An 18,091-nucleotide genomic window follows, 5' to 3' on the forward strand; every position below is an offset into this window, starting at 1 on the left:
CCAGTAGCATCCCTTCCTCCCCGCCTGTGACAACCAAAGTGCCTGCAGACACTGCCAAGTGTCTCCTGGGAGGTAAAATCGGTCTCAGCTGAAACACTGCGGCCCTAAATGCATGGCATGCTGACACCTCATCGTAACATTCGTTCATGTGGAGCCAAGCGCCAGCTAAGCTGGGGCACGTCGGACCTGGCGTGTTCATTTAACAAGCACTTGGAGAACCCTACGGTGTGGGCGGGCTTTGCGGTAATGTTAAGATGGTTCTACATAACGAAGATAAAACTTCTGTATTCTGGCTTAAAATAGAAGCCCCGACGTTCTGTTAGAGGCCAGTGCTCTGTTTTTCCCTACGTCGTACTCGAGAGGCGCGCTCTAGGATAGTTTCGGCTCAACTAAGTCCAAAGCGTGGTGGCTTTGTGGTCCTTTGTGTGAGACGTCTCTGCACCTCATACGTGCCGACTCGGTCATTTAAAGAGCTTGGTGTCTCATATAGTGACAGGAAGGAAGACTTAAGCTTGTGTACAAAGCATCTTACGCGTATATGGAGGTATAGGGAGTGCGCCACCGACTTGGATGGGACATGACCTGTATTTCTTTGCCGTGGTGTCGGTAATGTCCTTTCTTGGCAACTGGCTCAAGACTCTTGTGCCCTACGGGGTCTCACTGGGCTGTGTTTTGCAACTGACAAAGGATCTGGACGCAAAGTTAAGACTCATGAAACACCTTCACCCTTTCAGAAATGTTTGCAAATGTTTGTGCCTCTCATCTCCAGAATTTCTCTGGGCAAACCAGGGACTCTATTTCTGCCGACATATTCTGAGTGTCACAGTGTTATGTGTTTTAGAAAGAAGAAAATGAGAGACCAGGAACCCCGAAACAAAGGAGAGGGGCTGGTTCACTCACCGTCACCTCCACCACCGCCCCCGGCTAAGTAGGGCCCGTTTCCTCTGCAGGCGAGATACAATCCCAGCTCCCAGTCTGGCACTCGGACCTGCTCAAGGTGCCTCGTACTGTTAGGGGGGTTCACCTTGTCACAGGACGCATTTCACGTCACATGAAGCGGGCTCTTTTACTGAAGCAAGTTCCTTACGGAAAGAACCATGTCGTGCTTCCACCCTCGGTTCCCAGAATTGTTTAGGGTCACAGCAAGGGTTTAAGAAAAATTTGCCGAGTGTCACGGGAGAGATCATTTAATAGAGAGTCAGAACCTGAAATCAGGCCACCTCCTGGCACCTGGTCACGAGACTCTGGGGCAGTTCGCTTTTTGTCCCTTATCCGCTTCGTCATCTGTAAAAACAGGCCCACTATGGAATAAAATAATACCCGGGAAGCCCTTTAGGAGCTCAAATGCCCGTGAGAGCTCATCTGTGTACCTGGACCGGGCCTGGGCCAGACTCTGAAACTGCACTTACGAGATCTAGCCACAAGATGGCATCACAGCACGTCCGGAAAAAAACCAAACACACACCCAGGAGCAGCACCTGAATCCCGCTGCCTCCCTGGAATCAGGCCCAGGGCTCCACAGGCTTCCCGAAGAGCCGGCCCACGGGGCAGCTAAAGGAAGTTCTCTAAGCCAGACACTCACGCAGGTCGCTCTTCCTTGCAGTGACGGTGTCACAATGCGGGCACTGGTACTTGGGGACGTTCTCGCCATGCTTCTGCAGGACGTGTATCTTCATGGTCCCGCTCTGGGTGAAGCGTGCGTGGCAGATGTGGCATTCGTAGGGCCTCTCACCTGGAACACGGATGACAACAGTGACCCTCCGCCGAGGGGCTTCACCCCGAAACCCCTGGTGCTCCCCAAAGGACACCTGGGGCTGAAAGCCTTTCTTTCCCCCCCAAGACTCCCTTTGCAACTCCTTTCTCATATGTTTAACCCCCAACTAGGGCCAGGTCCCTAAATCAAGCCCGGACAACGTGGTGTCCAGCTGTGTGGACAGCAGCCCAGATGGGCGACTCTCCTAACATCTGGCGGTACTCACAGTTCAAGACCCACACCTAGTTCCTACCCTCGGCGTAAAGAACCCAGAAGCACACATAATCATAGTCCTTATAAAACAAAATATAAAGACGGTGCTTTACGGAATCGGTACACTTTGTTTTTTGTTTTGCCTTAACGTTGAAGGATGAATTAAGGCGCCGACTTTGAAAAACCTGGAAAACCTATGGGAGCAAATAGTTGACGGTGTTTACTCTTCACAGTGGGGTCACCACGGGGTATCTACGTGCTGTGTTTACGTGTTGAATTACGCTCCCTCAACGCTAAATAAATGCAGAGGCAACATCCCTGTGTCAAAACTTCACTTTGACGTTCGACCTCTAATTCTGCACCGAAGATAACTTTGCCAAGGTCACTTGTAAGAAGGAAACTACGCTTTACTTATTTGGCCTTAAGCGTGAGAAACTTTTACCGGAATGCGTCCTCATGTGCCGTTTCACCTTGCAGGCGTCTTTGCCGGCGTAGCTGCAGAGATGGCACTGAAAGGGGCGCTCGCCCGTGTGCGAACGGATGTGGCGCTTCAACTTACTTGCCTGATAAACAAATGAAAGATATTTATTGCAGCAGAAACTCCAAACTTGTGGCGTCTTCGATAAACCAGCGTTGTAAAAGATCTAAACGAGTCCGATCTTAACAGCAGAGCCTACCTCCCACCCTGGAGAGAACCTGCTAAAGCCACTGCCGCTTCCTTTCTGCAGCGGATGACGCTCTGCATTTGATGTGTGTGCGTAAGACCCTCGGGCGACAATGAACAGGGACGTTCAAGAGACTCTCACCTCAGCTTCACTTTACAAAGGAAAATGGAAATCTAGCTGCTCCCTGGCATCCACAATCTTATTTTCATTTCTAAGGCAACGGCCTCTCAATAGCTGCAAAGTTTAGATCATGCTGCGGAAGTGCAGAGGCCAGAAAATTGTTTGCTTGCATACCAGAGAAACTTGAAAACATGAGCTCTTGAATGGACCGACATCTGTCGGAGGTACTTCACAGTTCCAAGTTCTGTGGACCCTAAACGGCCCAGGGACGGAGGAACACCTTCCTTGCCATTAAGAATAGATTCTACGCGGGGACTTCCCTCATGGCGCAGGGGTTACGAATCCGCCTGCCAATGCAGGGGACACGGGTTTGAGCCCTGGTCCGGGAAGATCCCACATGCCATGGAGCGACTAAGCCCGTGCGCCACAACTACTGAGCCTGTGCTCTAGAGCCCACGAGCCACAGCTACTGAGCCCACGTGCCACAACTACCGAGCCCGTGTACTGCAACTACTGAAGCCTACATGCCTAGAGCCCGTGCTCCGCGACAAGGGAAGCCACCGCAATGAGAAGCCCGCGCACCGGAACGAAGAGTAGCCCCTGCTCGCGGCAACTAGAGAAAGTCCAGCACAGCAACGAAGACCCAACGAAGCCAAAAATAAACAAATAAATACATTTATATATAAAAAATAAGAATAGGTTCTACGCGGTAGCAGTTTGTAAGAACTTTTAAGTAGAAGAAAATACCTTCTAATTTGATTAATTACGTATCATAGGCAATTAGTTAAAGGGCAAACATGCCCATTTTATCATGTTTTGGGCCTACTGTAGTGACCTTCTAGGACTGTTCTTATTCTGTATTCACTTCTTTCAGGCTCTTTTCTACCTTTAGCAGAAACAGAGGTAATGAACCACGCTTGGGCTACAGACGTGGGAAAGCCCTCAGCAGCCTGTCTGTGATCTCAGGAAGGCTCCACTTGGCCTGGTTCCCTAATGTGCAGCAAAAGTACCCAGAAGCCTAAAGAACATTCAAGAACAAAGGAAGACTCGGAATGGAAAACAAGACCCAAACCAAACAATTTAGCTTAGATTTTTAGAAGAAGAAAAGATAGCTTTGAGTGTATCAGAAAGCAAAACAAAAGGAATTTTAAAAACTGTAGCATGAGAGGTTTGAAAAGCGGAGTGGTGTGCATGATCAAAGAAGGCTGTGTGTAAACCTTCTCTGGACGGCTTTGAAAGGTAGGAGGGGGAGGGAGGGGAGTTCAGAAGTTGGGGTACTCTGCATCCCAGCTTCACACATGCCTGCTGGCATATGTGTAAAGGGGTGGCGTCAGGTGGGGGGCTTTGGCTACTCCCCCTTAGAGCAGACCAGCATGCTAGGACTTGGAAGATGCAAAAAACAGGGTGAGGGCAGAAACAGAGGGTCCATATGTTGAGGTCGACCCTGGAGAAGGGTCTCAGCGAACGTGGGCAATTTGTGCTGAGAACTGGCAGGACACCAACCAAACGTCTATTCTAGGCGTAGGATTCTCAGATGGCTTTGTTTTTTGAAACCCTCATTTTGTGTTTTCAGCGTACAGTTTCAACCTTTAACTCAGATGACAAATAATTTTTGAAAACAGTTATAGCAAAAAAAAAAAAAATTTTTTTTTTGGAATCAAATTCTGCCGTCTGTGAAATGTCCTAGTTGATGAAACGCAGTTTCATCACTGCTGTATTTAAACTTTAGCCATCCCCTTTAACTCAGTTCAATTCAAGCGTATCGTCCTTTCCCAATGGGGCTCAAAATCAGGACCCAGCATGCGCTCTGCTAGATAGTGGAGTTCTTAAAGATTAATTGTACAAAAGTGACACTCAAAAGTAAATATAGGGCTTCCCTGGGGGCGCAGTGGTTCGGAGTCCGCCTGCTGATGCAGGGCACACGGGTTCGTGCCCCGGTCTGGGAGGATCCCACATGCCGCTGAGCGGCTGGGCCCGTGAGCCATGGCCGCTGAGCCTGCGCGTCCAGAGCCTGTGCTCCGCAACGCGAGAGGCCACAACAGTGAGAGGCCCGCGTACCGCAAAAAAAAAAAAAAAAAAAAAAAAAAAGTAAATATACCGTTCTGTTGTTTCACTGAGGGTGTGCTAAATCTGCTGGAAGGTATAAAGAAACTGATCTAGTTGAAATGAACATGACTTATAACTGAAGATTTAACAAGTTGGCCTCTGTCATTAAGAGTGGAAATGGCCACGTTTAAACCTTTTTTTTTTTTTTTTTTTGCTGTACGCGGGCCTCTCCCTGTTGCGGCCTCTCTCTCCCTGTTGCGGCCTCTCCCGCTGCGGAGCACAGGCTCCCGGACACGCAGACTCAGTGGCCGTGGCTCACGGGCCCAGCCGCTCCGCGGCACGTGGGATCCTCCCAGACCGGATCACGAACCCGCGTCCCCTGCATCAGCAGGCGGACTCTCAACCACTGCGCCACCAGGGAAGCCCCGCCATGTTTAAATCTTTAAGCACATTGCTTTGTATCAAATCAAGTGCCACTGAGGAAAGCTCAAAACTCTCAGCGAACATTCAGATTGGGTCTCTGTTCTGTCAGAGCAAATACACTTTGATTTTGTGGAACGAGTCCTACAGAGAATGCAGGGTAGAACTTATGAACAAATATGAGAATTATTTCTCCAGGACCATATGTTATTTGTAATTTGTACAGCTCTGCATACTGCTTTCCCTAGTCAGTAATCAAAGAAATCACATTTAAAAAATTAAATTTAGGAAACAAAATGAGTATTGTTTCCTGCAGAGATGTTACGAGAGATTCTACTGGTAGTTTGACTTACATGACTGTGACAGCAGCTTCTTAATACAACACTACGAAACTTGAAGAGTGAACTTACCTCTACGCTAGCGTACTTGCACATGGAACATTTAAAGGGCTTCTCGTGAGTGTGTTTATAACGTCTGTGTCGGGCACGTTCTCCACTGGTGACAAATGCCATGTCACAGTCACCACACTTGTAGGGCCTGGTTCCTGTAAGATCACATCGTTTATTCTTTCAAGCAAGATTTAGCCACACTTTTCCTAGGGAATCATAACTTATTAATGACACTCAGTCTCAAAATGCTTTAAAAATTAAGAGGCTCTTCAAACCACAAAGGCCCCGGAAAGATATGAGAAAAACCTTGGGAACATCCAACGTGTTTAACTAAAATTGAAGAAAAAAGACAAAATTAAAGTCTAAAAAACTGCATTATTTTAATATACAAACAGATGGATTTGCATTCTTACCTAAGCCTCAACACACATCATTCAAGGTAAACGTCCCTCTCAGCTGTTTACCTGTATGGGTGTTGATATGATTCCGAAGGACAGTAACAGTACGGAAAGCTTTCAGGCAAAGGTGACACGTATAAGGCTTTTCATTGGTGTGAGTTTTCATATGACGATTCAAACTCGAAATTCTAGAAGAGGTGAACGTGCAGATGTCACAGTGGAAGGTTCGTTTTCCTTCTGTAGGAGGGAGAGACAACATTTATGTATTTGTACAAACCTTTCTTTAGGTGTTCAAGTTCCACTTAAATACAAAGTAACTACACACATCCTTTTCTCACCTAATGTGGTAACTGAACAAAAGGTGCTCCATGCAAATGGTAAGCAAAAGAAAGCTGGGTGGCTATACTAATGGACAAGACAGACTTCGACAAAAATTGTTACAAGAGACAAATAAGAACATAACGCAATGATAAAAGGGTCAAACCATCATGAAGATATAACAATTATAAACATACGTGAACCTAATAACAGATCCCCAAAATACTTGAAGCAAAAACTGAAAGAACTGAAAGTAGGAAGAGATGGTTCAGTAACAGTTGGAGACTTCGATGCCCCACTTTCAACAATGAAGAGAACTAGACAGAATATCACCAAGGAAACAGAAGACTTAAACAACATTATAAACGAACTGGACAGAAGAAACAGCTATAGAACACTCCACTCAACAACAGGAGAACATACATTCTTCTCAGGTACATAAGGCACCTTCTTCAGGAAAGACCATATGGTAAATCAGAAAACAAGTGTCAATTAATTTTAAAAGACAGAAATAATTTGCTCTCTGACCATTATGGAATGAAGTCAGAAATCAATAAAAGAAGGAAATTTGGAATATTCACAAATATATAGAAGTTAAACAACATACTCCTAAAGGACCAATGGGTCAAAGAAGAAATCACAAAGAAACTGTAAAATGCTTTGAGATGAATAAAAGTGAAAACATGGCACACCAAGCTTACAGGATATAGCTAAAGTGCTCAGAAGGAAACTTTTAATTGTAAACACTTACATTAAAAAAGAAAAAATATTTCAGATCAATAACCTAACTTTACATCTTAAGGAACTAGAAAAGTAAGAGAAGTCTAAACTCAGAGCTAGCAGAAGGAAGAAATAATAAGGATTAGAGTGAAGATAAATGAGATAGAAAATAAGAAAACAGCAGAGAGGACCAATGAAACGAAAGTTGGTTCTTTTAAAAGATCAACATTGACACTTTCTCTAGACTTGTAACTAAAAAAAAAAAAGATAAGTCAAATAACTAAAATCAAGAAGCAAAGTGTACTACCAACCGTACAGAAATAAAAAGGACTATAAGAGAATACACAGATGTGTGCCAATAAACTAGAAAACCTATACAAAATGGAAAATTCCTAGAAACACACAAACTACCAAAACTGACTCAAGAAGAAATAGAAAATCCAAATAGCCCTACAATCAATAAAGAGATTGAGTCATTAATCAAAAAAGTTCAACAAAGAAACCCCCAGGGCCAGATGGCATCATTGGAGAATACCACCCCACTTAAAGAATTAACAGCAATCTAAAACTCTTAAAAAACATCTAAACTCTAACATCTAAAACTCTTAAAAAAAAAAGGGAGAAGAGTAGGAAACACTTCCCAACTCATTTCATGAGGCCAGTATTACTCTGATACTGAAAAAAAGACACCAAAACAAAACTATAGACCAATATCCCTTATGAATACCGATGCAAAAATCTTCAACATACTAGCAAACCAAATCCAGTAGCATATTTAAAAGATTGTGCACCTTGACTACGTGGAATTTATCACAGTAATGGAAGAGAGGTTGAACAGATGGAAATCAATCAATGTAATACACCAAACTGACAAAAGAAAGGGAGAGAAAGCCCTACATGATCATCTCAATAGGTACAGAAAAAGCACTTCACAAATTCCAACACCCTTTCATGATGAAACACTCAACAAACTTGGAATAGAAGGTTTTGGGGTTGAGTTGTGTTCCCCAAAAAGATCTGTTGCAGTCCTAATGGCAAACATCTATGAACGTGACCTTACTTGCACATAGGGTCTCTGAAGACAATTTCAGATGATCATACTGGACTAGGACAGGTCCTAATCCAATATGACTGGTATCCTTATAAGAAGAGAACAGAGACACAGAAAGAGACACACGGAGAACTTTATGTGACAACAGAGGCAGAGACTTGGAGGGATGCACCAACAAGCCAAGGATGATGTGGTTGCTGCATCAGCAGAAGCTAAGAGAAAGGCATGGAACACATTCTCTTTTAGAGCCTTCCAACAGAGCATGGCTGTATCAACACTGATTTCAGACTTCCAGCTTCCAGAGCTGTGACAGAATATGTTCATGGTTTTTTTTTTGTTTTTGTTTTTAAGATGTTGGGGGTAGGAGTTTATTAATTAATTTATTTTTGCTGTATTGGGTCTTCGTTTCTGTGCGAGGGCTTTCTCTAGTTGTGGCAAGCAGGGGCCACTCTTCATCGCGGTGCGCGGGCCTCTCAGTATCGCGGCCTCTCTTGTTGCGGAGCACAGGCTCCAGACGCGCAGGCTCAGTAGTTGTGGCTCACGGGCCTAGTTGCTCCGCGGCATGTGGGATCTTCCCAGACCAGGGCTCGAACCCGTGTCCCCTGCATTAGCAGGCAGACTCTCAACCACTGCGCCACCAGGGAAGCCCTGTTTATGTTGTTTTAAGCCACCCAGTTTGTGGCATTTTGTTATGGCAGCCCTGGGAAGCTAATACAGGTACCAATTTAAAAATGGGCAAAGGATTTGAATAGACATTTTCGAAGAAGACACACCAATAGCCAATAACACGTGAAAAGATACTCAACATCATTAGTCATTAGGGAAATGCAAATGAAAACCATAATGGGACACCCCTTCACACTCACTAGGATGGCTGTCATTTTTTTAAATGGAGAATAGTGAGAATGTGGAGAAAGTGGAACCCTCCTACATTGCTGGTGGGAATGTAAATTGGTGCAGCTCTGCAGCTCCTCAAATAGTGAAACATAGAGTGTCCAGCAATTCCACTCCTCGGTATACACCCAAAAGAACTGAAAACAGGTGTGCAAACAAAAACTTGTCCATGAATATTCATAGCAGCACCATGGACAATAGCTAAAAGGTAAAAACAGCCTAAATCTGGATCAACAGATCACTGGATAAACAGAACATGGTGTGTATCCACACAATGGAATGTTATTCAGGGGTGAAGGGATGAAGTACCGACACATGCTACGACGACGTGGATGAGCCTTGAAAACGTTATGGTATGTGAAGGGATCCAGACACAAAAGGCCATGTGCTACCTGGGTATGATTCCATTTAAATGAAATGCCCAGAAGTGACTGTTTGATGGGTACACTTTTCTTTTTAGGGTGATAAAAATATTCTGGAATTAGACAGTGGTGACGCTTGCACAGAATTGTGAATATATTAAAAAACCTGAAAATGAGCTAGGAGCTGGGAATTTGGGGGTACAATCTCTTAATTTAAATATATGAGAAGCTAATATATAGCAAAGGTTACGAATGCAACCAGCTACTGAAGCCAGAGGCAATCAGCCTAAATGAATAACGTTAACCACACGTAAGAAGGAGGGACAGTGGTGGCAGTGTGGCTTTCTAAACTGAGTCTCTTTCTAACCCTGACTAGCTGTTGCTAGAAGGAGGAAACAGCCGAAGGTGGCCAGATATGACTTTTTATAAATGAGCTAAAAGTTGAGACTTCAAGGGTGGACTCTCTTGATTTAAATAAGGGAGAAAAACTAATACTTTAAAAAAAGCTGAACAAATACTTTTCGAGGGTCAGAGTCATCCTCTTTCCTGGCCTCACCTAAACATCCCCTCCCCTTAAAGGGAGCCTCTGCTGCCCTCTGGGCATCACTCCTTCCTTCTCCAGGGCCTGAAGCACTTGCTCTGGTCTCCGTCAGACCCCCTAACCCCCCGGGGATGCAAACTAGGGAGCAGATGGGGCCCAAATTTCTATTTATGTGCACGGCCCTTTTCGGGAGCCTCTGTACTATGCTTTCAAAACATCTGCGCACAAGATGCAAAACTCTTTTGGATTTGACTCACAATACAGAACGTTAGCTCAAAACTTCTCCCATTTCCTGACATGCTGAAAGCGACTAAGGCAACCACTTCAAACTTCAACTACCATCCCCTTCCCCTGAAGAGAATCAGCAGCCCTGTTGTTTGAAGAGTCTCTTACAAAGGAACTGGCCTACCCTTTGTCTTTTTTTGACTTTCTGTAGCGTTGGCTTCTTCAACACGTGCTTGACCCAGCGCAGGTTTCTCAATATTTAAGGGTGAAATTGTCAGAACAATTTCAACTCTTCCTTCATCTCCTGGTCTCACTTCCAGAAGAAGAAACTGCCCTTCTGTTTCTTCACTGGATCCACCTTCAGCCAGCAGCCGTTCCTCTTCCTGACCTTTCTCAAGCTAATACACAAAAACAGGTATTCAAACAAGTACAGTACTATTAATTACAGCCTGATTCAACTCTTTGCTTTGATGAAACCACAGAATCCATAGAGAAAAACACAAATTAAAGAAGCACAGAAGATTGTCCATTGCAACCAAAATGCTTCAACTGTAATTACTAAGCATCGAGGGTCTCGGTGGTGAAACAGAACACAATTTAAAGACTCGATGCGTCTCATCGTATTCTAATTAGTGTAACTTTTTAAACTCTTCAAAAACAACATGAGGGCCCCCAAGATTTTCCTGGGAAATATTTTTACTGTATTTAATTTTAAATTGCAAATTTTAAACTGCTTGTCCATACATAATACTGCATGAAGGGTAACTCTAAAAAACAGTTTTCTGGCTTCCTCCCCTGCCCCCCATTTTATTAAAACTAGTTGTACCTTTCTAGATCCAGAGCTTTCTGCCAGGCTCACTGCACACTTACTGTCTTCACTGGCCCCGGTCACATTCTCCTCCAGAACATGAAACTGCATCACCTCCACCTCCTGCAGCAGGTACACCTCCTCCTGGATGCTAATGGTGACACACTGGTGCGGGCTCTGCTGGGACCCCTCCCCAAGCCACACCAGTGACTGCAGCCCACTACCAGCCTGCTGCACCGTCCCCTGCACCTCTTCCTGGTGCTGTGGTGCCAGGTTCTGCAGCTCTGCATCTTCGGAGGTCAAGTGCACCATCTGCAGGGTCAGGATGTGCTTCTCGCCCTCCTCCGGGATGGCCAGCAGGAGCTCCAGCTCGTCCCCTGGGATCTTGGCCTGGAGGGCCCCGTGGGTGCTCTCGGCCTCTAACTCTTCAGAGCTTGGGTGTTCCCTCGCTCTGCACACCCCTTCTTCTTCCTCCTCCAGGGCTTTTTCTGTTATCAACCCTGGTTCTTTGCTTTTGGTGAACTGCTCCGGAGGCACAGAGATCTCGGTCCCTGCCATTGTGACTTGGTCTGTCAGAGAAAGAGCAAGCCGTGTGGGTGGGCACAGTGGGTTCGGCCTAGCAGGCTTTGGGGCTGGTCAAGGCCTGACAAGGTTCCAGCCTCAAAAGGCTTTGGGGCTTACACGGCTCAGGACTAAGTTAACTCAGCCTAGGCCTACAAGGGGCTGGACTAAGTAGGACTGAGACTAAAGCAGGTGTTTGTCCAGAAGATTCTAGAACCAACAGATGTGGGCCTGGGCAGGCTTTCAACAAATGCACATTCCAGGCCTGGAACGCTTGACCCTGTGCAGGCTTCCAGCAAATGCGCATTCTAGGCCTAGAAGGGAGGCCTGGACAAGCTTCCCACCAGGGCACAATTCCAGACTCAGCACCCTTTGAGCCACGGAGGCTTTTTGCCTCGAGCCTCTACCCACGCACCCTTGGCCATGCAGACCTCAGGTCTAGCATGAGCCCCTCCTGGTCTGGGGCACCTCCCCCCTCCTGGCTCCACCCTGGCCGACCCCCTCCTCGCCACCCACCGGAACCTTTCCTGCCCACACCCAAGCGGAGCAGCTCCGGCTCTGGAGGAGGCTGCAGTCTGGCCCCCGGGGGTGGTCCCTCACCCGGGAGGCGTGGCATCGGCGCCCGGCCGGCCCAGTACCGGTGGGCTCCACCTCGTGCCGCGTGCTGCAGGCCACCGCCTGCCGCCGCAGACAGCTGCCCGGGCTCGAGGGTCAAGAATGGCAGTACGCAGGCGCAGGGCAGGAACGTGGCCGCGTGCAAGGGGCGGGGCCGGGGGAGGGGTTGATGGGGCATGCGGAATCTGGAGGAGGGGACGTGGGAGCTGCAGGGGGCGCTGCAGGTAGTGCTGAGAGACCGTGGCGGGGTGGGGATGGATGGGGGGGGAGTGGAGGGGAGGGGGCGCTGAGACCTGGGGGGAGGTGGTGAGGGGGGGAGGGGAGGGGGACCTGCAGGGGGCGCTGAGACCTGAGGGGAGGTGGTGAGGGGGGGAGGGGAGGGGGACCTGCAGGGGGCGCTGAGACCTGAGGGGAGGTGGTGGTGGGGAGGGGAGGGGGACCTGCAGGGGGCGCTGAGACCTGGGGGGAGGTGGTGGTGGGGAGGGGAGGGGGACCTGCAGGGGGCGCTGAGACCTGCGGGGAGGTGGGGAGTGCGGGGAGGAGAGAACCAACTGAAAGGGGTTTTGAGAGATGGAGTGTGTGGAAGGGGGAGGAGGGAACCCGCTGGAGGCTACGGAGAGATGGCGGAGGAGAGGAAGAGCGGGAATAGAGGGAGGGAGGGGGGAACACAGCGAGCGTGATGGAAAACAGGAGTGAGCCCAGGATATGGCCAGGGGATGAGAAATGGAGGTCAGTGGAGTAAAAGACGTTGAGGGGTGAAGGGCGGGCTGTGGAGGAGATATGAGGAGGCCAGAAGGAAGACACGGCTATAGGTGGAAGCAAGAGGGAGCGAGAAGGCGAGACGCTGGGAGGGGCTGGACCCCATACAGTTTTACATCCTTCCCGGCTCTTTAGACAGTCTAAAGTGCTTTCCAGAAGCTCTCCTGTAAGGCAGCTGGAGGGCAAGGGAAAGTGAGGGAGAAACAGAGAAGGGGGTGGGCGGAGAGGTGAAACTCAGAAGGAGCTGTGAACCCACCACCTGTCCTTGAATTGTTCGTTTTAAAGGGGTTACTTTCTCTTGTACGAATTTCATCTCAATAAGTTCTCTTTAATGGAGAATAATGGTTTTGATGGTCTCCACAAGGAGTTGGTTCTCCAGCGAGATACAAAATAAATACAAGTTTGGAGGCAGCGGAGGTCCTGCAGTTCACTGATGAATTTGCAGTTCACTGATGTTTTTAAGGCATGGTTTAAACTATTCCAGGAAATTTCATTCTGTTTTATTTTTACTTTTTAATTTTTTTCAAAATTTTAATGAAAATTTAATGTTTGCTGATTGTGTATAAATATATTTGGATGCCGGGAAACAAAAAATAACTCAAAGAAGAAAGCATTCTTGAGGACAGGATTGGGGTGGGCCTCCAGAACCTCCGGGGAGGAATGGCCTGTCATCTGGCCTGCCTTTATCTGAGCCCATCTTCCAACAAACCGGTGATGGGTTTTTCTCCCATCCATAGCCAGAGAATTGTTGATGTCCATCAAAGTGCTTCCTGTATGTCTGCCCATTCGTTCTCCACAGCCCCTTCTGGTAGCTCTGTATTTTATTTCACATTATCGTGCAGACTACCTATGCAATTTTTTTTCATTTTTGATAGTACAAAGGCTAGAACTGAGTTCACTTTTAAAAGAAACTCATTTGAAACTAACACAGCACTGTAAACCAACTATACTCCAATCAAAAAACAAAAAAACAAAAAAACAAAAAAACAAAAACTCACGTACCAACAGTAATGGGTTTGTTGGTTAAAATCTTGGATGGCTAGTCTTAACATTGTGTCTGGGTTTCTATTACAGTATGTGTGCTCTATGGGTGAAGATAAATATTTGAAGGTCACTGGGAAAAGACTGTGTTATAATAACTTCTTTTAAATCATTTAAATGAGTTTTTCTGCTTGAGCAATCACGACCTATTTAGTGCCTTCTCGGGTAATTCTGCATTATTGCTCTCACACTCATGAAGCTGGAAAGTTTTAACAGGATTTATATAATAAATTCATGTTTAGAAATTTCAACTGCGGATTAAAAACACATTTTTTAAAGGAGAGGAGGGACATAGAAAGGGGAAACCGAGGTAGACTTGGAGGGAAAAGTAGGGGCTTAAAGAGGAGAGAGTCGGGGGGAGGGGCGAGCAGGGGGAGAGCGTCCTTGAAAGGGAGAGTAGGGTGACGTGGATGAAGCACTCAAAGGAGGTAGAGCAGAGCAGACAAACCTGCAGTTTTCCAAACTTTGGTTCTGATGTGGAAAGTTCCAGCAAAGATTGCATCTGTTTCCTTTCCTCTTTGCAGGCACCCCTGGGACTCCCTGGCAGACCTGGACTCCCTGGCAAACCTCCCACTGAAGGATGTGTCACCTTGGAGCCTCTGTGGAGCCTTCTTTCAGAAGGTGGAGGTAGGAGGGACACCCCAGAAGGTTGTCTTCCTTTGAGAGTCTCCAGGCAGCCCTGCTGACTGGGGGAGGGGGAGGAGATTGCACACGTGCAGGACCCGCGAGGCGGCGGGTGTCGAGGCAGCCTTCCTGGGCCAGGCTGCTACCCGGGCCGTGTCAGTGACTGGGTTCAAAAGGTGGGCAGTATTTGGAGCCCACCGGTAGGCCAGACACGATCTCAAGACAGCAGGCTTGGCTGGCAGCCTCTGGAAGAATCCAGACTGTCGAAGCCTCATTTCGGCAGGGCTGGCTTCTTTGCGGATGCAGGTGAGTGTCACCTGTCCATTCCTTATTCTCTGTGGAATCTGAACTGACCCTTCCTTTCCGATTCCATAAGCCTCCCTGCGTTCTTGGTTAATATAATATTCGGGGGGAGACACTTCCAGAAAGAGATGCTGGATTTCTGTAAAAGGCCCGTGGAGCGCAGGAGACTAGCAAAGTAAGAGATGTGACCTATGTCAGCCCAGGTGCGTGGAGCAGTTTCTACCAGTTACACTCTCCAGCCCTGTTTATTAGGGGCGTTGAGGTAAAGCGCAAGGCAGGTTGCTTGCATGTAGTCTAGAATGAAAAGAGCAATCAGCTCGTGGGCCTGCAGCCGTCTTGTCAAAAGCCTAAACTCCTCAGATTCGCTTCAGTTGCCTCCTTTACCCCTTCCCGGTCCCTGCTCCATCCAGACCCATCTCCTGACGACCTCAAGTGGCCACACAGGGTGTAAGCTGAGCCGTGTGTCTGTCCTAATACCCAGAGCTGTGCGCCTGGCTTGGCTTTGCTGTCGTAGGTGTCCCTGAGAGCACTGATGGGTACGGCGTAGCCCTGCCGAGACCTGGCATCCTGTCCCGGAGGGATATGCTGCTGCATCTCCTAAAGATGCTGCGGTTGGCACCGGCCGGCCTCAGGCTCCTCCAGCGCCTTTGGTGTAGTTGTTGGTCACTCGCCTCCTTCAGGTGACAGGGATGCTCGCCACACCTTTTGCCCAGTATGTCAAGGGACTTGTGTGTGGCTGTCAGCTGCTTGCTGGATGGGCTCCTGGGAGAGGCCACAGAGGCCTGTAGCATTGTGGGCGGTACTGTTCCTTGGCTGTCCACATCATCAGCCTTTGACCGGCCAGCGTGGCTCCAAGGAAAGAAGGGTCCCGGCCAAGTGTATGGCGCTTACCACGTCAAATGGAACAAGGGTAGGAGGCCACGTTAACACTTGGTTGCAGAAAGCAAATGTTCGAGTACCTCTACTCGGCTCTCTTGGCCACAAGTTCTACCTCCAAGGTCTGCTTTTGACCCAGGAGGCATGGATGACGGGGGCAGCGGGGGGAGCAGACGTAATGTATAATCCTATTCAGAAATGTAATACATTTACCCAGAGATATATACATGATCAATATAAAAATATTTTGAAACAAAAATATAATAAGTGCATGTCTTGCAGGACGGCATTGAATGAGGCAGGCCGGCAAGTGCTGACGACATCTTTAAAATTTATTCTCAGTCTGCTCCCTGCTTCCAGAGTGAGTGTCATGAGCCTTGCCACCTAATGAGTCCCTGGCCCCCTAACTTGAGTGCAAAATCGTTATAAGGCACGTGGTACGCACTGAAATAGTTGAGCTTCCCAAGTGAAAAAGGAGTTCTGTGGTGAAATGCTATGTGAAGGTTGGAATTGTCAGAGAATCTGCGGCAAGGGGTCTTTGTCAGTAGTTTGCATCCGGTGTGCCTAGGACAGGAAGGGCCCTCGGCAGTGTTTTGTGGAATTGCTGGATGCTGGCGTCCATAGCCCTTCCCCATTCTATTTTTCTTGCCTCTTTAGCATCCAGGAAGGGTGAATTTGGTTTTTATATCCTGGAATCTTACCTAAATAAACGTCAGAGTGGTTTTCTCCTGTTGCCCTGAAGCGATATTTACCTGAACAATTGAGAGACATCTCTGACCGCTTCATTGTAAGAAGCCTTCCTGAAACTTCTTACTTTCTTCACCAGTTGTTCATTCGTGCCGTAGGTGTTTATAATTAACTCAGCTAACTCCATCGTTGGGAAATGGGGTACTCAGAGGACCTTTCTGAAAGGTGATCTGGCGCCCCAGAATTTCCAAACTCCACACTGGATGGGCCACTTCCCGAGACGGGCGGTGGGCCTGCTTTAAGGTAAAGAGAATTTAACCCATGATAGGTTAGGAGGAAGCCCTGGTACTAACTAAGGTACGTTCGTACTGCCTCAGCTGCGTGTGTCACTATAATCAGTTCACTGCTAAGGAAGAGGAGATGGAAAGTTAATTTCTACTTTGTCAAATATTAGAATTTAAGAGTAGATACCAAGTTCTTCTTCTGCATGGTTGGGTGTTTCTGTGTTTATTTGCTTATATTGCACTGAAGCCTGACTAGCAAGTGGTAGTACATTATTACTTAATCCGCTGTGACGGTGATAAGGTTGGCCCCTCCGTGTGTCATAACGATAATTCATGCCCAAAGAGTACATAACAGCCTGGCTCCTTTGCCTGAAATGTGATTGCTGTCATTCTGGCTTCAACCGGTGGGTTGCCAAGGAGTGTCCACTTTCGAACCTGCCAGTTAACCTGTCGGGCAAACAATGTTTTTATATGGATCATTACCCTTTGACCTTTGGTATGAACACAGACCGAAGGTACTTTTATTTAATGAGCAATTCAGCATTGCTTGTGGACTTGGCCACAGGGTGAAGAGTTTGGGGACAAAGGAGGCCCAGGGGAAAATTCTTAAAACCATGTGGGATGTTTATGAGAAGGGAAGAGGCAGGATACAAGCATGGGAATTTGACTATTAAGCAAAAGTGCAGTAGGTGTTCTGGAACTCTCCAGAAGTTTATCATTATAACCTCTACCTTGTCCTGCTTCTACATGAAGAAACGTTTGGGAAATAAGTAGATAACTAAATAACAAAAGCTTTATAACATTAAGTCTGATTAGCTGGAGTCCAAAAACAAGCATCTTGGGGGGAAAAAACCTGGAAATGTGTACTCCAGCCCATGAATGGTAGTTCACCTGGGGGCTGGGGTACTGAAGAGGCCGATGGGAAAGACTGATTTATTCTGTGCATAATTTCTTTAAATAGTACCTAAAACGAGTGTGAAAGAAAAGGTGATCTACTTTTTTGTTGTTGGGAAAAAAAACCGTGGAGGATCCAAAATCTGAAATAAATGCTGAGGGTTTATGGACTGTGTTCCGTTTGTCTCTACAGCCCGAGCTTCTAACTGCTGTTCAGCATCCAGAGGAAGCATAACTTAGCAGTAAAAGTGGTGCACAGCTTCTCTGCTGTGTGGCCTTCGACTGCTTACTCACCCTCTCTGAGTCTCTATTTTCTCATCTGTAACTTGAGCCTAATAATAGTGCCTTCCTAATTTTATTATTATGGGGAATAAATGAAATAATCCGTATCAAGTGCTGAAAATAACACAGAGCTTGGGATACAGTAGATACAAAATCAATGTTAGTTATTTTATTAGTATTTTTCACCAATTTATGCAACAATTGTTATTTATAATAGAATATTTAGGTTGTTGGAATTTTGC

At 47.0% G+C, this 18,091-nt stretch overlaps 1 protein-coding gene across 3 annotated transcripts in view; it reads right to left on the reverse strand.

The window, feature by feature from the left end:
* The window catches only part of CTCFL (CCCTC-binding factor like), a 28,150-nt gene extending 16,669 nt beyond the window's left edge, over positions 1-11,481 (reverse strand). The window contains exons 1-7 of one of the 3 annotated variants that reach the window (XM_060285039.1): positions 11,161-11,481; positions 10,942-11,067; positions 10,300-10,513; positions 6,071-6,241; positions 5,628-5,761; positions 2,409-2,529; positions 1,583-1,732 (exon numbers count right to left, since the gene is read on the reverse strand). In XM_060285039.1, the coding sequence (XP_060141022.1) occupies positions 1,583-1,732; positions 2,409-2,529; positions 5,628-5,761; positions 6,071-6,241; positions 10,300-10,513; positions 10,942-11,067; positions 11,161-11,481 (1,237 nt within the window). Of the gene's footprint in view, positions 1-1,582; positions 1,733-2,408; positions 2,530-5,627; positions 5,762-6,070; positions 6,242-10,299; positions 10,514-10,941 lie in introns of all 3 variants that reach the window. The other 2 variants (XM_060285038.1, XM_060285040.1) reach the window with 2 other exon arrangements.
* Between the last annotated feature and the right edge of the window lie 6,610 nt (positions 11,482-18,091).

The sequence above is a fragment of the Globicephala melas genome, chromosome 15 (genome assembly GCF_963455315.2).
Source record: "Globicephala melas chromosome 15, mGloMel1.2, whole genome shotgun sequence".
Lineage (NCBI taxonomy): Eukaryota > Metazoa > Chordata > Mammalia > Artiodactyla > Delphinidae > Globicephala > Globicephala melas.